The sequence below is a fragment of the Pristiophorus japonicus genome, chromosome 1 (assembly GCF_044704955.1).
Source record: "Pristiophorus japonicus isolate sPriJap1 chromosome 1, sPriJap1.hap1, whole genome shotgun sequence".
NCBI classification, from domain to species: domain Eukaryota; kingdom Metazoa; phylum Chordata; class Chondrichthyes; family Pristiophoridae; genus Pristiophorus; species Pristiophorus japonicus.
In genome coordinates, this window is record NC_091977.1 from 190453698 (window position 1) to 190480266 (window position 26569).

At 44.8% G+C, this 26569-nt stretch overlaps 1 protein-coding gene across 7 annotated transcripts in view; it reads left to right on the plus strand.

The window, feature by feature from the left end:
• The window catches only part of LOC139267357 (xanthine dehydrogenase/oxidase-like), a 274065-nt gene that overhangs the window by 196459 nt on the left and 51037 nt on the right, over window positions 1–26569 (plus strand). For all 7 annotated transcript variants that reach the window (XM_070885566.1, XM_070885588.1, XM_070885584.1 and 4 more), the window contains 4 exons: window positions 1717–1826; window positions 6906–7010; window positions 17063–17141; window positions 18301–18415. In XM_070885566.1, the coding sequence (XP_070741667.1) occupies window positions 1717–1826; window positions 6906–7010; window positions 17063–17141; window positions 18301–18415 (409 nt within the window). The remainder of the gene's footprint in view (window positions 1–1716; window positions 1827–6905; window positions 7011–17062; window positions 17142–18300; window positions 18416–26569) is intronic.

Here is a 26569-nt window from a genome sequence, read left to right on the forward strand (position 1 = left end):
CAATTATGCAGCAGTTGATTAGTATTGCTGAGTACTACACTGAAGTGTTGATCTAGATTGTATGTTCAAGTCCTGCATTGGGGCTTGAACCCACGATCTTCTGACTTAGAGGCGAGAGTGCTAAACTGACAATTATAATTAAATTACCTAAAATGTGGCCAAAGTCCTTGATCGCTTGGAGGACAACGGGTAGCAAGGAAGTGGGGACTGGTAACCTACAATATTTATATAATTTTGTCCGCATACAGCATTATTTTGTATTGAATTTCACCAGCTTGTGCTCCATTCATACCTTAGTTTGAATTTGAAATTGCTGTTGCCAATTGTTCTCTGGTCAAGGCAAAAAGAACGGCTAGAGTGAACTTCCCTATCTTATGGTCCCTCATGAGAGGGGGAAATAGTGACGCTCCTTCCAAGCTGACCTGTTTGCCTCCCATTCCAAAGCCTGCTACCCTGAGTTATAGGCCCTGCCCAATCCATTCTCACTTCTCGCTTTAGCAGAAGATCATGCCAACCCTGGATAATCGCGTAAACAAGGTTTACGCCAAAATTCTGGTGATCAATCAGGAGAAGCTCCGGGAAAATTCCCAGCGCACGTGTCTCAATGTCTTTGCTGAAGCACTGCTCCTACTTTGTCCAGGGAGTGCTTCAGCCTGGGTTTCATCGCTCTATCCTTTTCCCTCCCTTTTTAAAAAAAAAATTAAATAATAGGATATTGATTGTTTTTAATAAAAAATTATTAAGAAATTTGATCACAGTTATGCTGTTAGTAGTTAAGTACATGATTTAAAAAATATATGCACACGCTAAATGTAAAGGTAAGTGCAATTTTGCACGACTAAATACATGTTAAACCAATAGAAGGAATCACAAAAAAACATAATTGTATTGAATATAAAAGTAAACTGAATTCCAAGCAAATATTAAAGAGAATTTTTTTTCTAGAAACTGATTTGGAGAGCAAACAAATACAAATAACTGAGCAATATCATAGATCATTTTTTAGATATTCTGACATTTTGTCTGTGATGACACTGATATTCGAGCCCTAGTTGTTTCCCAAAATAAGTTGCCCGTAGTCTGAGACAGGCATCTCCATCACCTCTGGTCCGCTCCTTGGAAACCTTTGTTGAGGCACAGAGTGGGTGGAGTTCTAGTGTGATGGATGCCCTGCCCATTTTCCACTAGCAATTATCCGATTTACACTACAATAACAGTCTGCTGGCAACAGCAAATCCAAGCCCTGCTGTAATCTATTGTACTGAGGAACATCTGAAATACTGTATAGGACATCTGTAGGAATAAAACCAATAGTTTGAAAGGACACCAAGTACTGTGATTACCGCAGGGGTTCTAATTAGTTTTTTTGTTTAATGAATTGGTCTTTTATCATTTCTTGCCAACTTGCTGATCTATGCAGATGGGATTGTTTTTGTTCCAAAGTCACTAACTGTTTGAATATTAGACTTCTCCGATAATTTTCAAAATAAGTTCCATTTGCACCGTGTGGCATCTATAAAATTGATTATTAAAAATAGTTTAATTAGAATGAAATGAGTGAAACCGTATACTCTCAATGTTCATTGCATTCCTTGCGGAACATTGTGGAAAGTTTCAAGAGATTTAACATTGATTAGTCGTTGCTTAAATTAAGATTGTATATCCCCAGAGAGTACATTAGAAATAATTTTTACTGTACAATTTATCTTCGGACAGATTTGTCGGTGTGTGCCTACTGAAGACGGTTTGGATGTCCAGGCAGCGAGCCAGTGGTTGGACTTAACCCAACAGGCCATTGCCGGTGCCATTGGAGTACAAGTCAAGGAGTAAACAGATTTCTACTTCTGAGTACATTGTGACTAACTTACTACAATGTCTTCACAGCTCGCAACAACAACTTGTATTTCTATATCGCCTTTAGCGTAGTAAAACGTCCCAAGACACTTCACAGGAATGTTATCAAACACGTAGGTTTCAAGTAGCATCTTAGAGAGGCGAAGAGGCTTAGGGAGGAAATCCAAGAGCTTACGGCCTAGTCAGCTGAAAGCATGGCCGCCAATAATGGAGCGATTAAAATCGGGGGTGCTCAAGTGGCCAGAATTATAGGAGCGCAGAGCACGGAGAGTCGTGGAGCTGGAGGAGATTACAGAGATGGGGAGGGGCGAGGCCATGGAGGGATTTTAAAACTAGGATGAGAATTTTAAAATCAAGGTATTGCTTAACCGGGAACCAATGTAGGTCAGCGAGCACAGGGGTAATGGGTGAACAGGACTATGGTGCGAGTTCAGAGGGTAGCAAAGTTTTGGATGAGGCCAACCAGGACTGCGTTGGAATAGTCAAGTCTAGAGGTAACATAGGCATGGATGAGGGTTTCAGCAACAGAGGAGCTGAGGTAGGGGTGAAGTCACCGATGTTACGGAGGTGGAAATAGGCGGTCTTAGTTATGGCACGGATATGTGGTCAGAAGCTCCTTTCAGGATCAAATATGACACCAAGGTTGCGAACAGTCTGGTTCAGCATCAGACAGATGCTGTGGAGAGGAATGGAGTCGGTAGCTAGGGAATAAGTTTATGATGGGGACTGAAGACTATGGCTTCGGCCTTCCCAATATTTAGTTGGAGGAAATTTCTGCTCATCCAGTACTGGATGTCGGACAAGCGTGTGACAATTTAGATACAGTGGAGGGGTCGAGAGGAGTGGTGGTGAGGTCGAGATGGGTATCGTCAGCATACATGTAGAAACTGCCGGCGTGTTTTCGAATGGTGTCACAGAGGGGGAGCATGTAAATGAGAAATAAGAGGGGGCCAAGCATAGATCCTTGGGGGACACCAGAGATAACTGCAGGAGTGGAAAGAGAGGCCATTGCAGATGGTTCTCTGGCTACGATTAGATAGATAAGAAAGGAACCCGGCACGTACAGTCCCACCCAGCTGGACGATAGTGGAGAGGTGTTGGAGATGGATGGTGCGGTTAACAGTGTCAAAGGCTGCAGACATTAGCAGTATTGTTGGAAATCGTACAAGCCAAGCTTTAGCATAATCATTGGGTAAAGTGTGGCATACAAGTTTATTCTTTCATATCATAAATTGTTAAAACTCACAAAAACACTTATTAGCACAAAATAAATAAAGACTAATATGGCAATCATAGTTATGTTGTGTATGGAGAAAGAGTCAGACTGAACACTGTGAGCTCAAAGTAAAGTGTGACCTTAGTCTTTTATTGCAGGTCTCCAGAGTGCCTCTCCAACCTGTGAAGTCTCCTTAAATACCTGTGCTTCCAAGGGATTATGGGATCCCTTGGGACTCCAGGGGATGAGCCCTCTGATGGCTGTACAGAATAAATATAAGTCCACATATATAACAGTTACCACATTACTTTTGTCTTAAATACACACTTTCAACACCGTATAGACTATGGGCTCAATTTTCCCCAATGCCGTTTTTTGGCGTATTTCAAGAATTACGCTTGTTTTTCTTGGCCTCGACGACTCCAAAAAATAACTTGAATGTTTCCCCATTCTAATTTCGGCTTCGGCGGGGGGGGGAGGTGTGGAGCCTAATGTCTGCACCGAAAAAAGGATGCCCCCCCCTTCTGCACATGCACGGAAAAAAAATGTTTTTTACGTGACTGCTATGGGCGTGCATGTCCAGTACACCTTCCGGTCTGCATTCGGCCATTTTTAAAGAGCCAGTTGTGTGAGAACTGTGTGAGAACTTTAATTCTTAGTGGGAAAAAATCGGAGCTGCAATATCCAACGCGGCTCAAGGACCAAGAATTTCTCATGAGGAAGTGGAGGCACTAGTTACTGTAATTGAGGCCAGGTGGCACAAGCTGGACACCAGCAGAGGTCACATAAAAGTTTCACCAAAAGAAATGAAGAAACATTGGAATCAACTTGCAGAAGATTACTGTGCAATGGTGACCAACCCGAGGTCTGGAGGCCAGTGCAAAAAGAAGTGGCAGGACCTTGGTCAAGTAGTTAGTGTAAGTAATATTTTCATTTATTGACTAAAATTGCAATTGTAAATATGACCATCTATATGTCCAACCCAGCAGGAAGACACCCTCTCTAAAAAGTTATATTTTCATCTTTGCAGAGGAAGGTGGCACACAACTAAAGAGAGAGAACTCAAATAGGAGGAGGCCCGGCAAATCTGCAGCCACTGACACCTGTGGAAGACACGGTCACTGCATTGATGGGTCCTGCCTGGAGAAAAGCAACCACCACTGCACAAGCTGGGCCCACACTCGAGGGAGAGGGTAAATCCTGCAAATTCCACAATCTGGCTTTGCCAAAAGATAAGTACTGCGCAGGCTAGCCATGCTTCGGTTCATGGGGATATTTCTGTCAGCTACGCTTTGGTTGATGCAATGTGCTATCATTCATCGTGGTCCTTCAAATGAGCTGCTGCCTGCACTGCGTGAGCCTACTCATACCACCCTGCCCCCACCTCTGCTGCTAACCATTTATCTGTTCTGTTATATTTTGCAGAACTTGAGGCCAACCCTGACGAGGCTGAAGCCGATGCAGAAGAAGATTCAGACACGGACGAGCCTGAAGAGGAGAACATCTTCCAATCCCACCTTCCAGGCCAAGAACATGGGGTGAGGGGGAGGGGCAGGGGGAAGATGAAGCCCCCACTGTTGTACTCACTCTGGAGGAGGTGCAGGTGCCGCCCATTGAGGTGTCAGCCCCTTTCCTGAGTGGTACCAGTGTTGGGACATTCCATAGTTTCTCACAGTGCGAGGTTGTGGATTCCAGTGGGATGCAGCAAGGCACACCCAGGGCCCCACCGTCCAAGGCTGCGTGTCCCAGTGGGATGCAGTGAGCCACACCCAGGATGAGGAGGGGAAGGAGAGCTCGACAGCACTCTCCTTAGGTGCAGGATGTAACAGATGTGGTTCAGATGATGACAATGAGTGGGGAGAGCATTGACCTTAACGCGATCACTCCTGGACACCATCAGTGGGGTGGATAATGAGGTATCGGGACTGTCGGGAGAAGTAACAACACTCCCGCGAGAAATGGGAACACTGTCCAGGCACATTAGGGATGGACTGTCGCAGATAGCTGATACACTGTCGGTGAACATGAGGGAGGGAATGTTGCAGGTAGTTGAAACGCTGTCGGGCCACATGAGGGAGGGAATGTCGGAGTTAGCTGCTGCAATAAGGGAACACGCCCAGACCCCGCGCCCATTGATTGAATCAACTGTCACTCCCACTCCAATCCCCAGACCAGCTTCTTAGGCGGCCCAAGCGGGGCCTTCCACATTACCGGCTGCCCACGCCCCCCCATCAAGAAGTGCGCATTACCCGAGATGTTCAAAAGAATAAGCTTGGTACCAACCCGAGAAACGCTGCGCCACTGCCTGCGGGGCAGGGGTGGAGTCACCAAGACCAAGCGCAGTGGGCGGTCTTAGAATAAGGTGGAGGAGAGATGGGTGCAGCCTTTCTTTGCTGTTGATGCTGTTGTTATTGTTGTTATTGTTGTTACTGTTGTTACTGTCCCCCCCCCCCCCCCCGGGCTTCTTTTGAAGCTGCTGTGTAGCCTAAGGGGTCTCACCCCTTCAGTTCGGCTTCCACTCCCCCCCCACCCCCTTTTGAACTCGAGCCCCTGTGTCCGGGCGAGGGGGCGATTCTGCCTGCCAACGCTCCGACCCTCGAGCCCGATGAGGAGACGTTTGGTGGTGGCGTGGTACTTTGGAAAAAAAAATCAAAAATTAAAGAATTGCATTAGACTTCCATTTTCTCCCTTTTGACTTTGAAAAAATTAAGCTTCATGATGTATATTCTTTGCCTTCTTGACTCCCTCCAAAACTTCGCCTAAAAACAATGGTGTCTTTCTGCACCAATTTTTTTAATGTGTACTGGTTTTTCTTAAGTGTCCAGAAGGTTTTTTGAGAATGGTCACATACACCAGCCTAGGAGAAATGTAATTTGGCTAAACTTGCTTAAATGTGAAAAACTGACGCAGATTACCGGTTGCAAAAAAAATCCTAACATACAAAAATCGTGACTGACTGCCACACAAACAGGGGAAACTTGGAGATTTTAATTTACTTGGGGGAAAAAAAGGCGCACACCAAAAAAACGGCGCAGATATCTGGGGAAAATTGAGCCCTATCTACCTATAAATAAATATAACGGTGTACTGTTGTTTTAATTTGTTTTCTCCTTTTTCTTTCCCATGCTACTTATTCCCTCCCAGTTACTTCAGCTGTGAATATTGGATAATACAGATCACAGACTTCATAACACCTGATGCCCATGGCAGCCAAAAGGATGTTGTGTTTTGATTTCTTTCTCTTCATGCCATGCTTTGGGATTATTTAATGCATTAGTCGTTTGCCTGTGGTGTTGCTCATGGGGAAATCAAGACCCAGTGCAGTATTGGCTCAGGCAGGGCCATAGGCTGCGGGGATATTTGAGCCTCGGCAATTATCAGCAACCTCAGACAAGGAAGTATAGAAAACATGTAGGTTGAGTTGGTGTTCTGCTGAGGTCTGTGACAACGTGACATTGTCAGGGTTACCAAAATAAAAATATTACTGCTGATCTACGGTTACCTAAACCAACAATATGCAGTGTTGTGGTAATAGAAAATGCTGGAAATACATAGCAGGTGTGTCAGCAGTTGGAAAGCGAAAAGACCAATTAACATTTTGTATTAATTGGGTTGTGACCAAGGATCTACACCCGAACCATGAACTTGGCTGTTGTCTTTACAGAGCTGATGGACTGCTGTATATTTACAACATTTTTTTATATTTATTTCAGATTTCAAACAAGTTTTAATCTCTGATGTAGAATATTGTATTCTCCTGAATAGGTGCTTTTTACTCCAGTATTAACAAAAAATAATAATGTTTAATCATTTGGAAATGTTTTTGTTTTCACAGTATTAGCATCACAGCTAAGCGCTTGGGTGGAGCTTATGGAGGTAAAGCTTCTCGTGCCAACTTAGTAGCTTGTGCTGTAGCAGTGGCTGCCACAGTGCTTCACAGGTGGGATTCAGCTGAATACTGTCCAAAATGTACTGTTGACTTCTTCATTACTTTGCAGTTTATAGAAACCTAGCAGTATTAGAACATGTAATACTCTTTATTCCTGCTTTTTGTGCATATGTGAATGAATCATATTAAAAGCTGGGATTGTTCTCCTTAGGGCAAAGAAGGTTAAAGGTACATTTAATAGAGGTGTTCAAAAATTAGAAGGGGTTTTGATGGAGTAAATAAGGACAAATTATTTCCACTGGCAGGTGGATCAGTTACCAGAGGACATAGATTTAAGACAATTGACAAAAGAGCAGGAGGGAAGATGGGAATTTTTTAATGCAGTGAGTTGTTGTGATCTGGAATGCACTGCCTGAAAGGGTGGTGGAAGCAGATTCAACAGTAACTTACAAAAAGGTAATTGGATAGGAATTGAAAAGGAAACATTTACAAGGATATGGGGAAAGAGTGTGACTAATTGGATAGTTCTTTGAAAGAGCTGGCACAGACACATTGGGCCAAATGGCCTCCTTCTGTATTGAACGAATCTATATTATAGAGCCAATTATTATCCTTGTATGTGGATGAACCTTGGGGCTCAATTTTCTCCAGTGATTGGCTTCATTTTTTTGGCCTAAGTTTAAAAAGTACAAGTTTCCCCAATCAATGAGTGCCAGCGTAAATCTGTTAGTTACGATTTTTTTAGGTTTGTTTTTTTTGAGTCATAGGGGGCGTAACTTGCCACCTGCGCCAATTCTGGACAGTTAGGCAAGTTTGGCCCGCTCCAATTTACTCCAATTCTTCTTAGCCCGGCGTATGTAGCCTCTGTAGAAAAACCTTCTGGTGAGTTAAGAAAATCGGAGCAGATAAGTAAATCAGCACAGCAGATGCCCGGACAGCAGCAGCAGAGAGGTGGGAGAGAGGGGGAAGCCTTTCGGTTATCGTTAGGTGTGGGCACTGGGAGGCTGTTTGGCCTGGGATAGGTGCGGGGATCGGCATGGGTGAGGGGGGCGGGTGGTGAGGGAACGTTAATAATTTAATGGAGTTAAGTTGCTGCAATGTTTAATGTACTTGTGCAGGTTGCTGTGAGCTGGCTGTATGTTTCACTTTCCAGCCTCAGCCCACATTGTGCCCCAGGTTACCGTGACGTGCAGATCTTGGGCTTCAGCCCCCAAAACTAAATGGGGAAACTTGGATCATTTTTTTCGGCGTACTTGGAGCCCCAAAAAACGGGTGTAACTCTTCAAGTTCGCCAAAAAACAGCTTTTGGGAAAATTGAGCTCCATTGATCTTGGGAATCTGCACTTTGGGAAGACGTCACGGCCAATATGTTTTGCTCTGGTGGCAATGTTGCAGAGTAAATCTTTGGCCCCCTCGCACCTTCCTGCCCCATGTCAGAAGATCGCGATGAGGGCAGAAATGGTCGGCGTCCTAGCCCAATGCTCCCTGCCCAAATTTCCACTTCTGCTCTCCCCACTACTGCCAGAAAACCGACAAAGCAGGCAGAAACTCTTCCTTAACAACACACCAATGGAAGAGTTATCAGTCTAATAACAGAAACTTAATTTTGAACCATCCTAACTAAATACTGTTTCCGGTCCTCTCAGTAGATTGTCCTGCACTTCGAACAGTAATAATTTGCATTTATTTAGCACCTTTTTAATGTCGAAAAATATCCTAAACCTTAGCTGCGTAGGCCTAATCTGTCTCCCGCCCAAACCTGATGGGAAGTGGACCGGAGCGGGATGTCGGGCAGCTGGAAACCAGTCCCCAGCACTTAAATCGTTGGGAGGGAGTTCAGGAGAGCTGATGTCTTTTTCAACTCTCATATATTATGCCTTATTTAAAGGAACAGCTGCTAGACCAGAACAAGATGGAGTTGTATCATATTTATCACAACTGTGCCTTGCTATCTTTAGACTAAACTGCTAATTCCTCCGGGATCATCCTGGAGGGCACGGGCTGCCCAAGGTTCCTTTTCTGCACAGCTTACTGCCTTCTCATTCCCCTTTACCCACCACCCTCTCATCTGACAAGTGCAAAGAGACCATCTAAGATTGGGACTATCTGTGCAGTTGCCTATTCCACTCTCCCTTTTCTCTCCTTGCTCTGTTTCCAACCTCCTCAGAATCCCTCACCCACGCCAGATTCTTGTCACTCTGCAGCATCCTCATTTACAAGACCGTGTGATATCCAACCCAGATCAAAGCTTCAAACCACATATTGTATCCCTCATCAAGACGATCTGTTTTAATCTGCAAACTTAGCCTGTCATCTCTAGGCTGCATTACTCCAATGCTCTCCTTTCTGCCCTCTTGGTTCCCCAGGAATATCCCAGAGGACAGCGGCGGGCCGACCCCGCCCGGGAGCTTGGGAGAGAGCAGGTGTGGTGATGATTCCAGCCCCTGTGTCCTGCCCTGTACTGCAGTCTCGCGACTTGGGCATCCCAGCTGGACTTCCTGCAGCGACTGTGACTCTGGGGCCGGTGCTGAACCGGTAGAAGGGACTCTGGGGCCGGTGCTGAACCGGTAGAAGGGACTCTGGGGCCGGTGCTGAACCGGTAGAAGGGACTCTGGGGCCGGTGCTGAACCGGTAGAAGGGACTCTGAGGCTGGCATCGAACCGGCCGAAGGGACTCAATTTTTAAAAACTTTTAATCAACTTTTAAGCTACTTAAACAATTCGGGTAAACGTTTAAATTTTTAATCAACTTGGAGAACTTTAATTCTTTTTTTCTTTCTAACTTAAACAACTTGATTTACATTTTATACTTTTTTATTAACTTTATCAACTTTATCTATTTATTAAACCGCCAATCAACCTGTGTAATGTTTTTTTAAATAATTCGGAAATATTTTTAAACTCTTAAACTTTTAAAACAACTTGGAAACCTTTGGGGAAATTTTTAACCTTGGAAGAAACTTTCCAAAGCATCCCTCGGAGCCCCAGCGGGCAGTTGACCTTCCCAATGCCTGCCCCCTGCACCCACCCCACCGACCCCAACCAAGCCTCGGGCCAATTACCATCAATGGCGCTACTCGGCGCCGAGCTTTCGGCCAACACCTCGCCGTAGGCAATTAGGCTCATACAGCAGTGCCTGGTCTCCAGTTGTCTTGGATCCCCTTGCCACTGGACCAAGACCTTGCTCAGTTAAGCCCGTGTGGTTGCCGGTGTGCAGCGGCCACCCCACATTAAAAGAACTCACACACAGGCATCTTCCACTTCGCTAATATGACGTTCGGGACCTGGAACATCAGGACGCTCATGGACAATCCCAATAGCAACAGGCAGGAACGCCGCAACGCCATACTTGCCCGGGAACTTAGACGTTTTGACATTGACATCGCCGCCCTAAGCGAGACCCGGCGGGCAGGGGAATGCCAGCTCAAGGAACAAGGTGGAGGTTACACCTTTTTCTGGAAAGGAAAACCAGAGGCAGAATGCCGCCTTCATGGAGTCGGCTTCGCCGTCAAAAGAACTGTTCGACTGCCTCAGAGACACCCCCTGCGGAGTTAACGAACGCTTCATGACTCTTCGTCTTACCCTGTCCTGGAACCAATGCGCCACAGTCATCAGTGCGTACGCCCCAACACTCGATGCAATAGATGAGGCTAAAGAGGGTTTTTATTGCAACCTCGATACATCCCTGTCCCGCGTCCCCACGGGCGTCAAATTAATCCTCCTAGGTGACTTTAATGCCAGGGTCAGCAAAGACCCAGGTCTCTGGGGAGGCATGATTGGCAGAGAGGGGATAGGGAAAGCCAACTTCAGCGGTACCCCTATTCCTGACAAAATGTTTAGAACACGAACTCCTCATCACCAACAACTTGTTCTGCCAGAGGGACAAGTACAAGGCATCGTGGCAACACCTTCACTCCAAACACTGGCACCTGCTCGACTATGTCACCGTCCGAGCCAGGAATCGCAAGGATGTGCGCATCACCTGTGCAATGACAGGAGCTGACGACTGCTGGACGGGCCATCGCCTAATCCGATCCATCATCGATATAAACATCGCCCCAAAGTGGAGGGACAGCAGAAGCAGTGCCGCAAAAAAGTTAATGCCGGGGCACAAAGACTAAGAGAGCCCTATACAGCCAGCGCCTCACAGCTAATCTGGCGTGCCTTGATGACCATGAGATGCTGAATGCCCACAGCACTTGGTCTGCCCTCCAGGTCTCCATAACCAATGCCTGTGAAGAGACACTTGGTCACTCAACCAGAAAACACCAGGACTGGTTTGATGAAAATGATCAGGAGATTCAAGAACTAATAGATCGTAAGCGCAAAGCATTTCTAAGCCTCAAGCAACAACCCAACTCGAGAGCAGCAAAGCAACATTACAGACGGCTCAAGGCTGAGGTCCAACAAAAAACCAGGAACCTAAAGAACAGGTGGTGGATGGAGAAAGCACAGGAGATACAACAACTGGCCGACAGCCATGATATGCGAGGATTCTTCATTGCAGTCAAGGCCACCTACGACCCAAACTCCCAAGGCCCCACTCCCAAGAACGGGGAAACACTCATCAAGGACACCGAGGCTGTCAGGTCCCGCTGGAAGGAGCATTTTGAAGATCTCCTCAATCGAGACTCTGCCTTTGACTCAAGTGTTCTCAACTCCATCCCACAGCATGCGACCCACCACCACCTCTGTGAAACCCAAATGCTACACGAGGTAGGAAAAGCCATAAAACAGCTCAAGAACGACAAGGCTACGAATGCGGATGGAATTCCTGCTGAGGCGCTAAAGTATGGCGGAGAAGCGCTGTTGGCGCAGATGCATGACCTCATCTCATTTGGAGGGAGGAAAGCATGCCGGGAGATCTCAGAGATGCAGTGATCGTGACCATCTTTAAAAAGGGGGACAAGTCCGACTGCGGCAACTACAGGGGAATCTCCCTGCTATCAGCCACTAGGAAGGTTGTCGCTAGATTTCTCCTCAACCGTCTTCTCCCTGTGGCTGAGGAGCTCCTCCCGGAGTCACAGTGTGGATTTTGTCCCCTACGGGACACAACGGACATGATGTTTGCAGCGCGACAGCTGCAGAAAAAATGCAGGGAGCATCGCCAGCCCTTATACATGATCTTATTCGATTTTACAAAGGCCTTTGACACTGTCAACCGTGAGGGCTTCTGGACCGTCGTACCTCTGTTTTGGATGCCCCCAAAAGTTTGTCAACATCCATTGCCTGCTCCACGATGACATGCACGCCGTGATCCTTACCAACGGATCTATTACAGACCCAATCCACGTCCGGCCCGGGGTCAAACACGGCTGCGTCATTGCTCCAACTCCCTTCTCAATCTTTCTCGCTGCCATACTCCACCTTACAGTCAGCAAGCTCCCTGCTGGAGTGGAACTAAACTACAGATCCAGTGGGAAGCTGTTTAACCTGCACCGCCTCCAGGCCAGGTCCAAGATCACCTCAACCTCTGTCGTTGAGCTGCAGTACGCGGACGATGCCTGCGTCTGCGCCCATTCTGAGGCTGAACTCCAGGATACAGTCGATGTGTTCACTGAGGCATATGAAAGCATGGGCCTTACGCTTAACATCTATAAGACAAAGTTCCTCCACCAGCCTGTCCTCTCTGCACAGCACTGCCCCACGGTCATCAAGATTCACAGCGCGGCCGTCAACGACATGGACCACTTCCCATACCTCGAGAGCCTCTTATCAACAAAGGCAGACATTGATGCGGAGATTCAACATCGTCTCCAGTGCAGCCTTTGGCCGCCTGAGGAAAAAAGTGTTCGAAGACCAGGCCCTCAAATCTGCTACCAAGCTCATGGTTTACAGGGCTGTAGTAATACCCATCCTCCTGTATGGATCAGAGGCATGGACGATATACAGAAGACACCTCAAGCCGCTGGAGATATATCACCAACGATGTCTCCGCAAGATCCTGCAAATCTCCTGGGAGGACAGGCATACCAACATCAGTGTCCTCACCCAGGCTAATATCCCCAGTATTGAAGCATTGACCACACTCGATCAACTTCACTGGGCAGGCCATATAATTCGCATGCCAGACTCGAGACACCCTAAGCAATTGCTCTATGTGGAGCTCTGTCATGGCAAACGAGCCAAAGGTGGGCAGCGGAAACATTACAAGGACACCCACAAAGCCTCCCTGGTGAAGTGCGACATCACCACTGACACCTCGGAGTCCCTGGCCGAAGACCGCCCTAGGTGGAGAAAGTGCATCCAGGAGAGCGCTGAGTTCTTCGAATCTCAACGCCGCGAGCGTGAAGAGGTCAGGCGCGGGTAGCGGAAGTAATGTGCGACAAATCAGTCCCACCCCGCCGCCCCCCCCTTCCCCCGACGAATATCTGTCCCACCTGTGACAGGGTCTGTGGCTGTCATATTGGAATGTTCAGCCACCAAAGGACTCACTTCAGGAGTGGAAGCAAGTCTTCCTCGATTCTGAGCGACAGCCTATGATGATGATTTCTGCCCTCTCAAACTGAACTTGTCAAATGCTGCTGTTCGTATTATGTCCTGCATGTGGGAAGGGAGGACCATGAGACAATCACTATCACTAGGGGGGTAGTGCTGGTCAGGCTAATGGATCTCAAGGTAGACAAGTCCCCTGGTCCTGATGAAATGCATCCCAGGGTATTAAAAGAGATGGCGGAAGTTATAGCAGATGCATTCGTTATAATCTACCAAAATTCTCTGGACTCTGGGGAGGTACCAGCGGATTGGAAAGCAGCTAATGTAACGGCTCTGTTTAAAAAAGGGGGCAGACAAAAGGCAGGCAACTATAGGCCGGTTAGTTTAACATCTGTAGTGGGGAAAATGCTTGAAGCTATCATTAAGGAAGAAATAGCGGGACATCTAGATAGGGAATAGTGCAATCAAGCAAATGCAATATAGATTCATGAAGGGGAAATCATGTTTAACTAATTTACTGGAATTCTTTGAGGATACAATGAGCATGGTGGATAGAAGTGTACCAATGGATGTGGTGTATTTAGATTTCCAAAAGGCATTCGATAAGGTGCCACACAAAAGGTTACTGCAGAAGATAAAGGTACGTGGAGTCAGAGGAAATGTATTAGCATGGATCGAGAATTGGCTGGCTAACAGAAAGTAGAAAGTCGGGATAAATGGGTCCTTTTCGGGTTGTAAATCGGTGGTTAGTGGTGTGCCACAGGGATCGGTGCTGGGACCACAACTGTTTACAATATACATAGATGACCTAGAAGAGGGGACAGAGTGTAGTGTAACAAAATTTGCAGATGACACAAAGATTAGTGGGAAAGCGGATTGTGTAGAGGACACAGAGAGACTGCAAAGAGATTTAGATAGGTTAAGCAAATGGGCTAAGGTTTGGCAGATGGAATACAATGTCGGAAAATGTGAGGTCATCCACCTTGGGGGAAAAAAAACAGTAAAAGGGAATATTATTTGAATGGGGAGAAATTACAACATGCTGCGGTGCAGAGGGACCTGGGGGTCCTTGTACATGAAACTCTTGAGTTTACCTGCGAAAACATAAAACATTAAACGGTGCCACCCGACCTGGGTGACACTCCAGACATTTACAAGGCCCTTTTTTTTTTCCCCCCTTTTTTTTTTGTGTTTTCCTTGTACATGAAACTCTTTTGAGTTTACCTGCGAAAACATAAAACATTAAACGGTGCCACCCGACCTGGGTGACACTCCAGACATTTACAAGGCCCTTTTTTTCCCCCCTTTTTTTTTGTGTTTTCCTTGTACATGAATCCCAAAGGGTTAGTTTGCAGGTAATCAGGAAGGCGAATGGAATGTTGGCCTTCATTGTGAGAGGGATGGAGTACAAAAGCAGGGAGGTCCTGCTGCAACTGTATAGGGTATTAGCGAGGCCGCACCTGGAGTACTGCAGTTTTAGTCACCTTACTTAAGGAAGGATATACCAGCTTTGGAGGGGGTACAGAGACAATTCACTAGGCTGATTCCGGAGATGAGGGGGTTACCTTATGATGATAGATTGAGTAGACTGGGTCTTTACTCGTTGGAGTTCAGAAGGATGAGGGGTGATCTTATAGAAACATTTAAAATAATGAAAGGGATAGACAAGATAGAGGCAGAGAGGTTGTTTCCACTGGTCGGGGAGACTAGAACTAGGGGGCACAGCCTCAAAATACGGAGGAGCCAATTTAAAACTGAGTTGAGAAGGAATTTCTTCTCCCAGAGGGTTGTGAATCTGTGGAATTCTCTGCCCAGGGAAGCAGTTGAGGCTAGCTCATTGAATGTATTCAAATCACAGATAGATAGATTTTTAACCAATAAGGGAATTAAGGGTTATGGGGAGCGGGCGGGTAAGTGGAGCTGAGTCCACGGCCAGATCAGCCATGATCTTGTTGAGTGGCGGAGCAGACTCGAGGGGCTAGATGGCCTACTCCTGTTCCTAATTCTTATGTTCTTATTAAGGTTTGCTTTCCCATCATCGTTGGCCTCGTTAATCTACACTTCCACTTGCGTATTAAATTTAAACTCCTCGTCTTTGTCTTCAAATTCTTCCATTGCTTTGCCTCATTAGATCTTGGCAATCTCCTCTGACCTGATACCTCTCACCCTTTGGTCCGTTGCTCTTTGTGATCGTCCTCCACTTTACCACGTTTCTGTTCTCCTTCAAAAATGTTCACCCATCTTTTTGACCAAGCTTTCAATCACCCCTTCTACCTTCTCCCTCCACGTTTCGGCACCTATTTCCTTGTTTATTTCCATGTGTGAAGTGTCACAAGTTCTACATAAAAACAAGTTGTCCTTACTGATTACTCCTATGAGACTGCAGTGTAATTTGTTTTCCCTCTATTGAACCCATTGTTGGCCACGTGAAGCACATAAGGGAGGGGATGCGTTGCACTTTACCTCAATACTGACCAACCGCAAAATGCAATGTAATTAGCCTTAATTAAAGAAGATAAATCAACCTTTATTTGAACCAATTGAAAGAATTTCTGATTAAAATTACCATAGGGAAATATCCAGTTAAAAACGGACGTGAAGGTTATAAGGGTAACGTAAAAAAGAGATACAGTTGGACCGCTCTGGTCCGGCATCCTTGGAACTTGACCGGTGTCGGAACAGAGAATTTTCCGAACCACAGGAGGTCACTGCAGTCACCATATCTGACATCTGATAGTATCACCATAAGTTAGAAAGATAAAGGCTGGTTAATACAAAATTAGCAAAAAAAGAGTATGTTGTTGTAAATCATTTATTTAGCAGTTAACTGAAAGCACTCCAAATGGAAATCTTTAGGTGACATTTTAACCTCCTTGCGAATTGCAGAAAACCTTTCTTTTTAGGCTGTTTATACTAGAAAAGATGAAAAGCTGAGTTCAAAGTGAAAGCAAGTGATTCTCATTCAAATCTAAGCAATTTCTGTATGAAACATTGCTCCCAATATGAAACCTTTGTATCATTAACACACATTTCAAAGACAAAATAAAATCAGTGCATGGACCATATTGAAAGCTACATTCCAATAATATTGGACTGACCATATTACAAGGCAATAGAGGAGTCCCTTTTCTGTCGACAGCCCCCGGGCTCCTGTGTGTGCATGCTGGCAGCCTGTGGGCAGCTCCCTTGGCCGAACACATTGGTTGACTGACAGCCATTCCAGCCAATTGCCGATCAAACCATTTTTAATAAACCCTCCTCTCCCTCAGGCCCTACTAATGCCGAACCACGGATGTTTCCGGATTAGAGTGTCCCGGACTGGAGAGTTACAACCCCTAATATGAACATAGGAATGGAGATAATAGAAAAGGAGATGATCAAATATTCCTGTGCTGCTGTGATCCAGCAGTTGCCATTGTCACCTATGCAAAACAGCTAGCCAGGGCAGGATAGTGGAAATAGAAGATGGGTCAATAGTCCGAAGTTTTCCTTCATACCTTTTGGGGATTAGGGAAACATTTTTGCAAAACTTTTCCTCTGGTGATCAAATGGATGGGGTAGAGTTCACATTTGGGTAGATTATCTGTGTTCTGTTGAAGAGGTATGCTTCATTCGTCAGACAGCTTTTTCTCATTTTGTCATTGTGCATGACCACATTGTCTCTTACAGACCTGTTCGATGCATGATGGACCTGAGCACCAACATGAAAGCAATTGGCAAACGTCATAGTTATATCTTCAAATATAAGGTTCGAACAATGTTCCAAAATCATAGTCTTTATCCCAGCTTTTGCTGGTTTGCTATGAACCAGAATAAACTAATGATGTCTATAAACAAATTATGTTATGTTCTGAGCAATTAAAGTGTGATCAAATTTCACAGAGATGAATCAAGCAATGTGTGCAAAGATTCATATCTAACTTTTTACAAGTATTTATACCAATCAAATACTTGGGACAAACACACATTACTGCTATTCTTTTAAACTTATAGTGAAAAACCCCATTTGAGCAAATACAATTAATACAGTCTAATGATCGAACTGTCCTACATCTACAGTACAGTCTGCAGTGCTCAGGTAGTACATATTAACATGTAATATGTTGGGCAGAAGAACATTGGTCCATCCACCTAACCCTTTCAAACCAGCTATCAGTTTCCTTGCCATGAGTCTTGAACTTATAGCCATATATCCCATTTCCAAATAGTAATTCAGCCAGTTATTCTTTAAAACCGCTCATGATTTTTTGTTGCACATCCCCACTGGTAATCTGTTTCACAATTCTCACCCTCTTTGTAAAACATTGAGATTTTCTATTTTCTTCTGACACTCTGATCGTTAAATGCTGCCCCTTAATCCTTGAATCCTGTGCCTGACACAAGAACTTTCCAAGATACAAATTCTCCATATTTAAAGATTATCATGCCCCCACCCTTCTCTTCTCTGGCCATATATTCTTTCCTCATTACTCAGTCCTGTAAATTAATGAATTTGTTATTTCCTCCTCCTCTGGACTCCCTCTAATAATGATGCATCTTTCTTGTAAAATGGAGTCAAAAACTGAACGTAATACTCCAGATGCAGCCTCACCAAGGTAAAGTATAACTTCAGTGCCATTTCCTTAGACTTAAGTCTTATCTTTAGCTATCTGTGCCAATGTTTTATTTGCTTTCTTCACTGCCTGTAAACAGTAAACCAATGGTTTAATGGCCCATCCATCAAAATCCTCAGATCTCTTTCCTGTACTGTTTATATAATCTCAAATGTGCTATTGATTTGACTGATGCACTATTGAAGTCCATAACTGCGCATCCTTTGCCGAGTCGACATATAGTGCAGTTAGAGTGCTATAAATCTATCGTAACAAATGGTCCTTTAAAAAGACAATTATTTTCTTTTGTTACAGGTGGGGTTTAATAAGGATGGTACACTAAATGGTATTATCATTACTTACTACTGTGACAATGGAAGCAGCCCAAATGACAATGAAGTTGGAGAAAGCTTCATGTTTTCTGATAATGGTAATGTATCTCACTTAGCAGTTCAGTATCAACACATTATCAATGTTTGAAGCCTCAGATGATAACTGTTGTTTCCTTCAACCTGTAAATAAAAGGGAATTTTTTTTTAGCTGAAAAGTAAAATTACTAGACCTGCCATCTAGTTCATCTACAATCCTGACTAATGCTACAATTTTAATAAATAAGGATTGAATAAAGCCAGCTGTGCTATTGCATTGCAAAAATTGACCGTTGTCATTGAAGTACTAAAGGTAGTTAACAAATTATCCAACAGGAAATAAATTTCCACTATGTCTTTAGCTCTTGAGTTCATTTTAAATTGCATACCATAGAAAATATTCTTCTTTTTAGTAAAACTTACTCCGATAAGCAAATAACCAACTATTTCAGTGGTCTGTTGGCAGAGCCGTGTGTGGACAAGAGATATTAATGAACATCTGCGAATGCCATTATCAAGTATTCTACCAGCTCCGAGTCATACAGTTACTAAAGACGTTGAATATAGGCCAGTGTTGTTAGGATTTTATTGTGAGTGGGATTAGTAATAATCAGTATCTGATTATTTTTGTTTGCTTTCAGGTAACCAGTTACAGTTTCTATGGCTGCGATTTCACCAACTGTGGCAGGTCCGGGGTCGGTGGCAGGTGGCGGCTGGGGTCGATGGCGGGTTGCAACCCCGCTCCTGGCTCCAGCCCGCACTATGAAGAGAAACTTCCTCAGACTGAGCTTGTGAGGTTCCCAGTCAATTAAAAGGAAGCGGGTCTCAAAGGTAGTAATCTCAGGATTGCTACCAGCGCCACGTGCTAGTCAGAGTAGGAATTGCATGATAGCTCAGATGAATATGTGGCTTGAGGAGGGGTGCAGGAGGGAGGGATTCAAATTCCTGGGACATTGGAACCGGTGCTGGGGGAGGTGGGACCAGTACAAACCGGATGGTCTACACCTGGGCAGGACCGGAACCAATGTCCTAGGGGGAGTGTTTCCTAGTGCTGTTGGGGAGGAGTTAAACTAATATGGCAGGGGGATGGGAACCTATGCAGGGAGACAGAGGGAAGTAAAATGGGGGCAGAAGCAAAAGATAGAAAGAAGAAAAGTAAAAGTGGAGGGCAGAGAAACCCAAGGCAAAAATCAAAAAGGGCCACATTACAGCAAAAGTCTAAAGGGACAAGTTGTGTTTAAAAAGACAAGCCTGAAGGCTCTGTGCCTCAATGCGAGGAGTATTCGTAATAAGGTGGACAAATTAACTGCGCAGGCAGCTATTAACGAATATGATATAATTGGGATGACAGAGACATGGCTCCAGGGTAACCAAGGCTGGGAACTCACCATCCAGGGTATTCAACATTCAGGAAGGATAGACAGAAAGGAAAAGGAGGTGGGGTAGCTTTGCTAATTAAAGAGGAAATTAACGCAATAGTAAGGAAGGACATTAGCTTGGATGATGTGGAATCTGTATAGGTAGAGCTGCGGAATACCAAAGGGCAGAAAACGCTAGTGGGAGTTGTGTACAGACCACCAAACAGTAGTAGTGAGGTTGAGGGCAGCATCAAACAAGAAATTAGGGATGTGTGTAATAAAGGTACAGCAGTTATCATGGGCGACTTGAATCTACATATAGATTGGGCTAACCTAACTGGTAGCAATTCGGTAGAGGAGGATTTCCTGGAGGGTATCAGGGATGGTTTTCTTGACCAATATGTCGAGGAACCAACTAGAGGGCTGGCCATTCTAGACTGGGTGATGTGTAATGAGAAAGGACTAATTGTTGTGCGAGGCCCCTTGGGGAAGAGTGACCATAATATGGTAGAATTCTTTATTAAGATGGAGAGTGACACAGTTAATTCAGAGACTAAGGTCCTGAACTTAAGGAAAGGTAACTTCGATGGTATGAGACGCGAATTAGCTAGAATAGACTGGCGAATGATACTTAAAGGGTTGACGGTGGATAGGCAATGGCAAACATTTAAAAATCACATGGATGAACTTCAACAATTGTACATCCCTGTCTGGAGTAAAAATAAAACGGGGAAGGTGGCTCAACCGTGACTAACAAGGGAAATTACGGATATTGTTAAATCCAAGGAAGAGGCATATAAATTGGCCACAAAAAGCAGTAAACCTGAGGACTGGGAGAAATTTAGAATTCAGCAGAGGAGGACAAAGGGTTTAATTAGGAAGGGAAAAATAGAGTATGAGAGGAAGCTTGCTGGGAACATAAAAACTGACTGCAAAAGCTTCTATAGATATGTGAAGAGAAAAAGATTAGTGAAGACAAACGTAGGTCCCTTGCAGTCAGAATTGGGTGAATTTATAATGGAGAACAAAGAAATGGCAGACCAATTGAACAAATACTTTGGTTCTGTCTTCACGAAGGAAGACACAAGTAATCTTCTCGAAATAGTAGGGGACCGAGGGTCTAGCAAGAAGGAGGAACTGAAGAAAATCCTTATTAGTCAGGAAATTGTGTTAGGGAAATTGAAGGGATTGAAGGCCGATAAATCCCCAGGGCCTGATAGTCTGCATCCCAGAGTACCGAAGGAAGTGGCCCAAGAAATATTGGATGCATTGGTCATCATTTTCCAACAGTCTACCGATTCTGGATCAGTTCCTATGGACTGGAGGTAGTTAATGTAACCCCACTTTTTAAAAAAGGAGGGAGAGAGAAAACGGAGAATTATAGATCGGTTAGCCTGACATCAGTCGTGGGGAAAATGTTGGAACCAATTATTAAAGATGAAATAGCAGCACATTTGGAAAGCAGTGACAGGATCGGTCCAAGTCAGCATGGATTTATGAAAGGGAAATCATGCTTCACAAATCTTCTGGAATTTTTTGAGGGTGTAACTAGTAAAGTGGACAAGGGAGAACCAGTGGATGTGGTGTATTTGGACTTTCAAAATGGCTTTGACAAGGTCCCACACAAGAGATTGGTGTGCAAAATTAAAGCACATGGTATTGAGTGGAATGTATTGATGAATAGAGAACTAGTTGGCAGACAGGAAGCAGAGAGTCGGGATAAACGGGTCTTTTTCAGAATGGCAGGCAGTGACTAGTGGAGTGGCGCAGGGCTCAGTGCTGGGACCCCAGCTCTTTACAATATACATTAATGATTTCGATGAAGGAATTGAGTATAATATCTCCAAGTTTGCAGATGACACGAAGCTGGGTGGTGGTGTGAGCTGTGAGGAGGATGCTAAGAGGCTGCAGGTTGACTTGGACAGGTTAGGTGAGTGGGCAAATGCATGGCAGATGCAGTATACTATGGATAAATGTGAGGTTATCACAGAAACGTAGACACATAAAAAAAAATAGGTCTGGAATAGGCCATTCGGCCCTTCGAGCCTGCACCACCATTCAATAAGATCATGGCTGATCATTCCCTCAATATCTATTTCCTGCTTTCTCTCCATATCCCTTGATCCCCTGAGCCGTAAGGGCCATATCTAACTCCCTCTTGAATATAGCCAATGAACTGGCATCAACAACTCTCTGCGGCAAGGAATTCCACAGGTTAACAACTCTCTGAGTGAAGAAGTTTCTCATCTCAGTCCTAAATGGCCTACCCCTTATCCTAAGACTGTGTCCCCTGGTTCTGGACTCCCCATCATCGGGGACATTCTTCCCGCATCTAACCTGTCCAGTCCCGTCAGAATCTTGTAAGTTTCTATGAGACCCCTCTCATCCTTCTAAACTCGTGTATAAAGGCCCAGTTGATCCAGTCTCTCCTCATATGTCAGTCCAGCTATACCGGGAATCAGTCTGGTGAACCTTCGCTGCACTCCCTCAATAGCAAGAACGTCCTTCCTCAGATTAGGAGACCAAAACTGAACACAATATTCCAGGTGAGGCCTCACCAAGGCCCTGTACAACTGCAGTATGACCTCCCTGCTCCTATACTCAAATCCCCTCGCTAGGAAGGCCAACATGCCATTGCCGCCTTCACTGCCTGCTGTACCTGCATGCCAACCTTCAATGACTGATGAACCATGACACCCAGGTCTCATTGCACCTCCCCTTTCCCTAATCTGCCGCCATTCAGATAATATTCTGCCTTTGTGTTTTTTCCCCCAAAGTGGATAATCTCACATTTATCCACCAGTCTTATCTGCCATGCATTTGCCCACTCACCTAACCTGTCCAAGTCACCCTGCAGCCTCTCAGCATCCTCCTCACAGCTCACATCGTCACCCTGTTTAGTGTCATCTGCAAACTTGGAGATATTATACTCAATTCCTTCATCGAAATCATTAATGTATATTGTAAAGAGCTGGGGTCCCAGCACTGAGCCCTGCGCCACTCCACTAGTCACTGCCTGCCATTCTGAAAAGGACCCGTTTATCCCGACTCTCTATTTCCTGTCTACCAACCAGTTCCCTATCCACGTCAGTTCATTACCCCTAATACCATGTGCTTTTATTTTGCACACCAACCTCTTGTGTGGGACCTTGTCAAAAGCCTTTGGAAAGTCCAAATACACCACATCCACTGGTTGTCACTTGTCCACTCTCCTAGTTAGATCCTCCAAAAATTTCAGAAGATTTGTCAAGCATGATTTCCCTTTCATAAATCTATGCTGACTTGGACCGATCCTGTCACTGCTTTCCAAATGTGCTGCTATTTCATCCTTAATAATTGGTTCCAACATTTTCCCCACTACTGATGTCATGCTAACCGATCTATAATTCCCCGTTTTCTCTCTCCCTCTTTTTTTAAAAAGTGGTGTTATATTAGCTACCCTCCAGTCCATAGGAACTGATCCAGAGTCGATAGACTGTTGGGAAATGATGACCAATGCATCCACTATTTCTAGGGCCACTTCCTTAAGTACTCTGGGATGCAGACAATCAGGCCCCGGGGATTTATCGGCCTTCAATCCCATTAATTTCCCGAACACAATTTCCCGCCTAATAAGGATATCCTTCACTTCCTCCTTCTCACTCAACCCTCGGTCCTCTAGTACTTCCGGAAGGTTATTTGTGTCTTTTTTCATGAAGACAGAACCAAAGTATTTGTTCAATTGATCTGCCATTTCTTTGTTCCCCATTATAAATTCATCTGCATCCGACTGCAAGGGGCCTACGTTTGTCTTCACTAATCTTTTTCTCTTCACATATCTATACAAGCTTTTGCAGTCAGTTTTTATGTTCCCGGCAAGCTTCCTCTCGTACTCTATTTGCCCCCTCTTAATTAAACCCTTTGTCCTCCTCTGCTGAATTCTAAATTTCTCCCAGTCCTCAAGTTTGCTGCTTTTTCTGGCCAATTTATATGCCTCTTCCTTGGATCTAATACTATCCTTAATTTCCCTTGTTTGCCACGGTTGAACCACCTTCCCTATTTTATTTTTACTCCAGACCGGGATGTACAATTGTTGAATTTCATCCATGTGATATTTAAATGTTTGCTATTGCCTATCCACCGTCAACCCTTTAAGTATCATTTGCCAGTCTATTCTAGCCAATTCACACCTCATACCATCGAAGTTAGCTTTCCTTGAGTTCAGGACCCTAGTTTCTGAATTAACTGTGTCACTCTCCATCTTAATAAAGAATTCTACCATATTATGGTCACTCTTCCCCAAGGGCCCTCACACAACAAGATTGCTACTTAGTCCTTTCTCATTACAAATCACCCAGTCTAGGATGGCCAGCTCTCTAGTTGGTTCCTCAACATATTGGTCTAGAAAACCATCCCTAATACACTCCAGCAAATCCTCCACCGCCGCATTACTACCAGTTTGGTTAGCCCAATCAATATGTAGATTAAAGTCACCTATGATAACTGCTGTACCTTTATTGCACGCATCCCTATTTTCTTGTTTAATGCTGTCCCCAACCTCACCACTACTGTTTGGTGGTCTGAACACAACTCCCACTAGCGTTTTCTGCCCTTTGGTATTCCGTAGCTCCACCCATACCGATTCCACATCATCCAAGCTAATGTCCTTCCTTACTATTGCATTAATTTCCTCTTCAACCAGCATTGCCACCCCGCCTCCTTTTCCTCTCTGTCTATCCTTCCTAAATGTTGAATACCCCTGGATGTTGAGTTCCCAGTCTTGGTCACCCTGGAGCCATGTCTCCGTGATGCCAATTACATCATAACCGTTAACTGCTATCTGCACAGTTAATTCGTCCACCTTATTCCGAATACTCCTCGCATTGAGGCACAGAGCCTTCAGGCTTGTCTTTCTAACACACTTTGCCCCTTTAGAATTTTGCTGCAATGTGGCCCTTTTTGCTTTTTGACTTTGGTGGCAAAAAGATGAAGGCAGAATATTATCTGAATGACGACAGATTAGGAAAAGGGGAGGTACAATGAGACCTGGGTGTCATGGTACATCAGTTATTGAAAGTTGGCATACAGATACTGTAGGCGTTGAAGGCGGCAAATGGCATGTTGGCCTTCATAGCTAGGAGATTTGAGTATAGGAGCAGGGAGGTCTTACTGCCGTTGTACAGGGCCTTGGTGAGGCCTCACCTGGAATATTGTGTTCAGTTTTGGTCTCCTAGTCTTAGGAAGGACGTTCTTGAGGGAGTGTAGCGAAGGTTCACCAGACTGATTCCCTGGATGGTGGGTCTGACAAATGAGGAGAGACTGGATCGACTGGACCTGTATTCACTGGAGTTTAGAAGAATGAGAGGGGATCTCATAGAAACATATAAAATTCTGATGGGACTGGACAGTTTTGATGCAGGAAGAATATTCCCGATGTTGGGGAAGTCCAGAACCAGGGGTCACAGTCTAAGGATAAGGGGTAAGCCATTTAGGACCGAGATGAGGAGAAACTTTTTCACTCAGAGAATTGATAGCCTGTGGAATTCTGTACTGCAGAGAGTTGTTGCTGCCAGTTTGTTAGATATATTCAAGAGGGAGTTAGATATGGCCCTTACGGCTAAAGGGATCAAGGGGTATGGAGAGAAAGCAGGAAAGGGTAACTTTGAAGGAATGAGGCGTGAATTGGCTGGGATAGATCGGCGAATGATACTTTAGGGGTTGACTGTGGATGGGCAATGGCAGACATTTAGAGACCGCATGGATGAACTACAACAATTGTACATCCCTGTCTGCCGTAAAAATAAAAAAGGGAAGGTGGCTCAAGCGTGGCTATCAAGGGAAATCAGGGATAGTATTAAAGCCAAGGAAGTGGCAGACAAATTGGCCAGAAATAGCAGCAAACCCGGGGACTGGGAGAAATTTAGAACTCAGCAGAGAAGGAATAAGGGTTTGATTTGGGCAGGGAAAATAGAGTACGAGAAGAAGCTTGCAGGGAACATTAAGACAGACTGCAAAAGCTTCTATAGATATGTAAAGAGAAAAAGGTTAGAAAGACAAACGTAGGTCCCCTGCAGTCAGAATCAGGGGAAGTCATATCGGAGAACAAAGAAATGGCAGACCAATTGAACAAGTACTTTGGTTCGGTATTCACTAAGGAGGACACAAACAATCTTCCGGATATAAAAAGGGTCAGAGGGCCGAGTAAGAAGGAGGAACTGAGGGAAATCCTTCTTAGTCGGGAAATTGTGTTGGGGAAATTGATGGGATTGAAGGCCGATAAATCTCCAGGGCCTAATGGACTGCATCCCAGAGTACTTAAGGAGGTGGCCTTGGAAATAGCGGATGCATTGACAGTCATTTTCCAACATTGCATAGACTCTGGATCAGTTCCTATGGAGTGGAGGGTAGCCAATGTAACCCCACTTTTTAAAAAAGGAGGGAGAGAGAAAACAGGGTATTATAGACTGGTCAGCCTGACATCGGTAGTGGGTAAAATGATGAAATAAATTATTAAGGATGTTATAGCAGCGCATTTGGAAAGAGGTGACATGATGGGTCCAAGTCAGCATGGATTTGTGAAAGGGAAATCATGCTTGACAAACCTTCTGGAATTTTTTGAGGATGTTTCCTGTAGAGTGGACAAGGGAGAACCAGTTGATGTGGTGTATTTGGACTTTCAGAAGGCTTTCAACAAGGTCCCACACAAGAGATTAATGTGCAAGGTTAAAGCACATGGGATTGGGGGTAGTGTGCTGACGTGGATTGAGAACTGGTTGTCAGACAGGAAGCAAAGAGTAGGAGTAAATGGGTACTTTTCAGAATGGCAGGCAGTGACTGGTGGGGTACCGCAAAGTTCTGTGCTGGGGCCCCAGCTGTTTA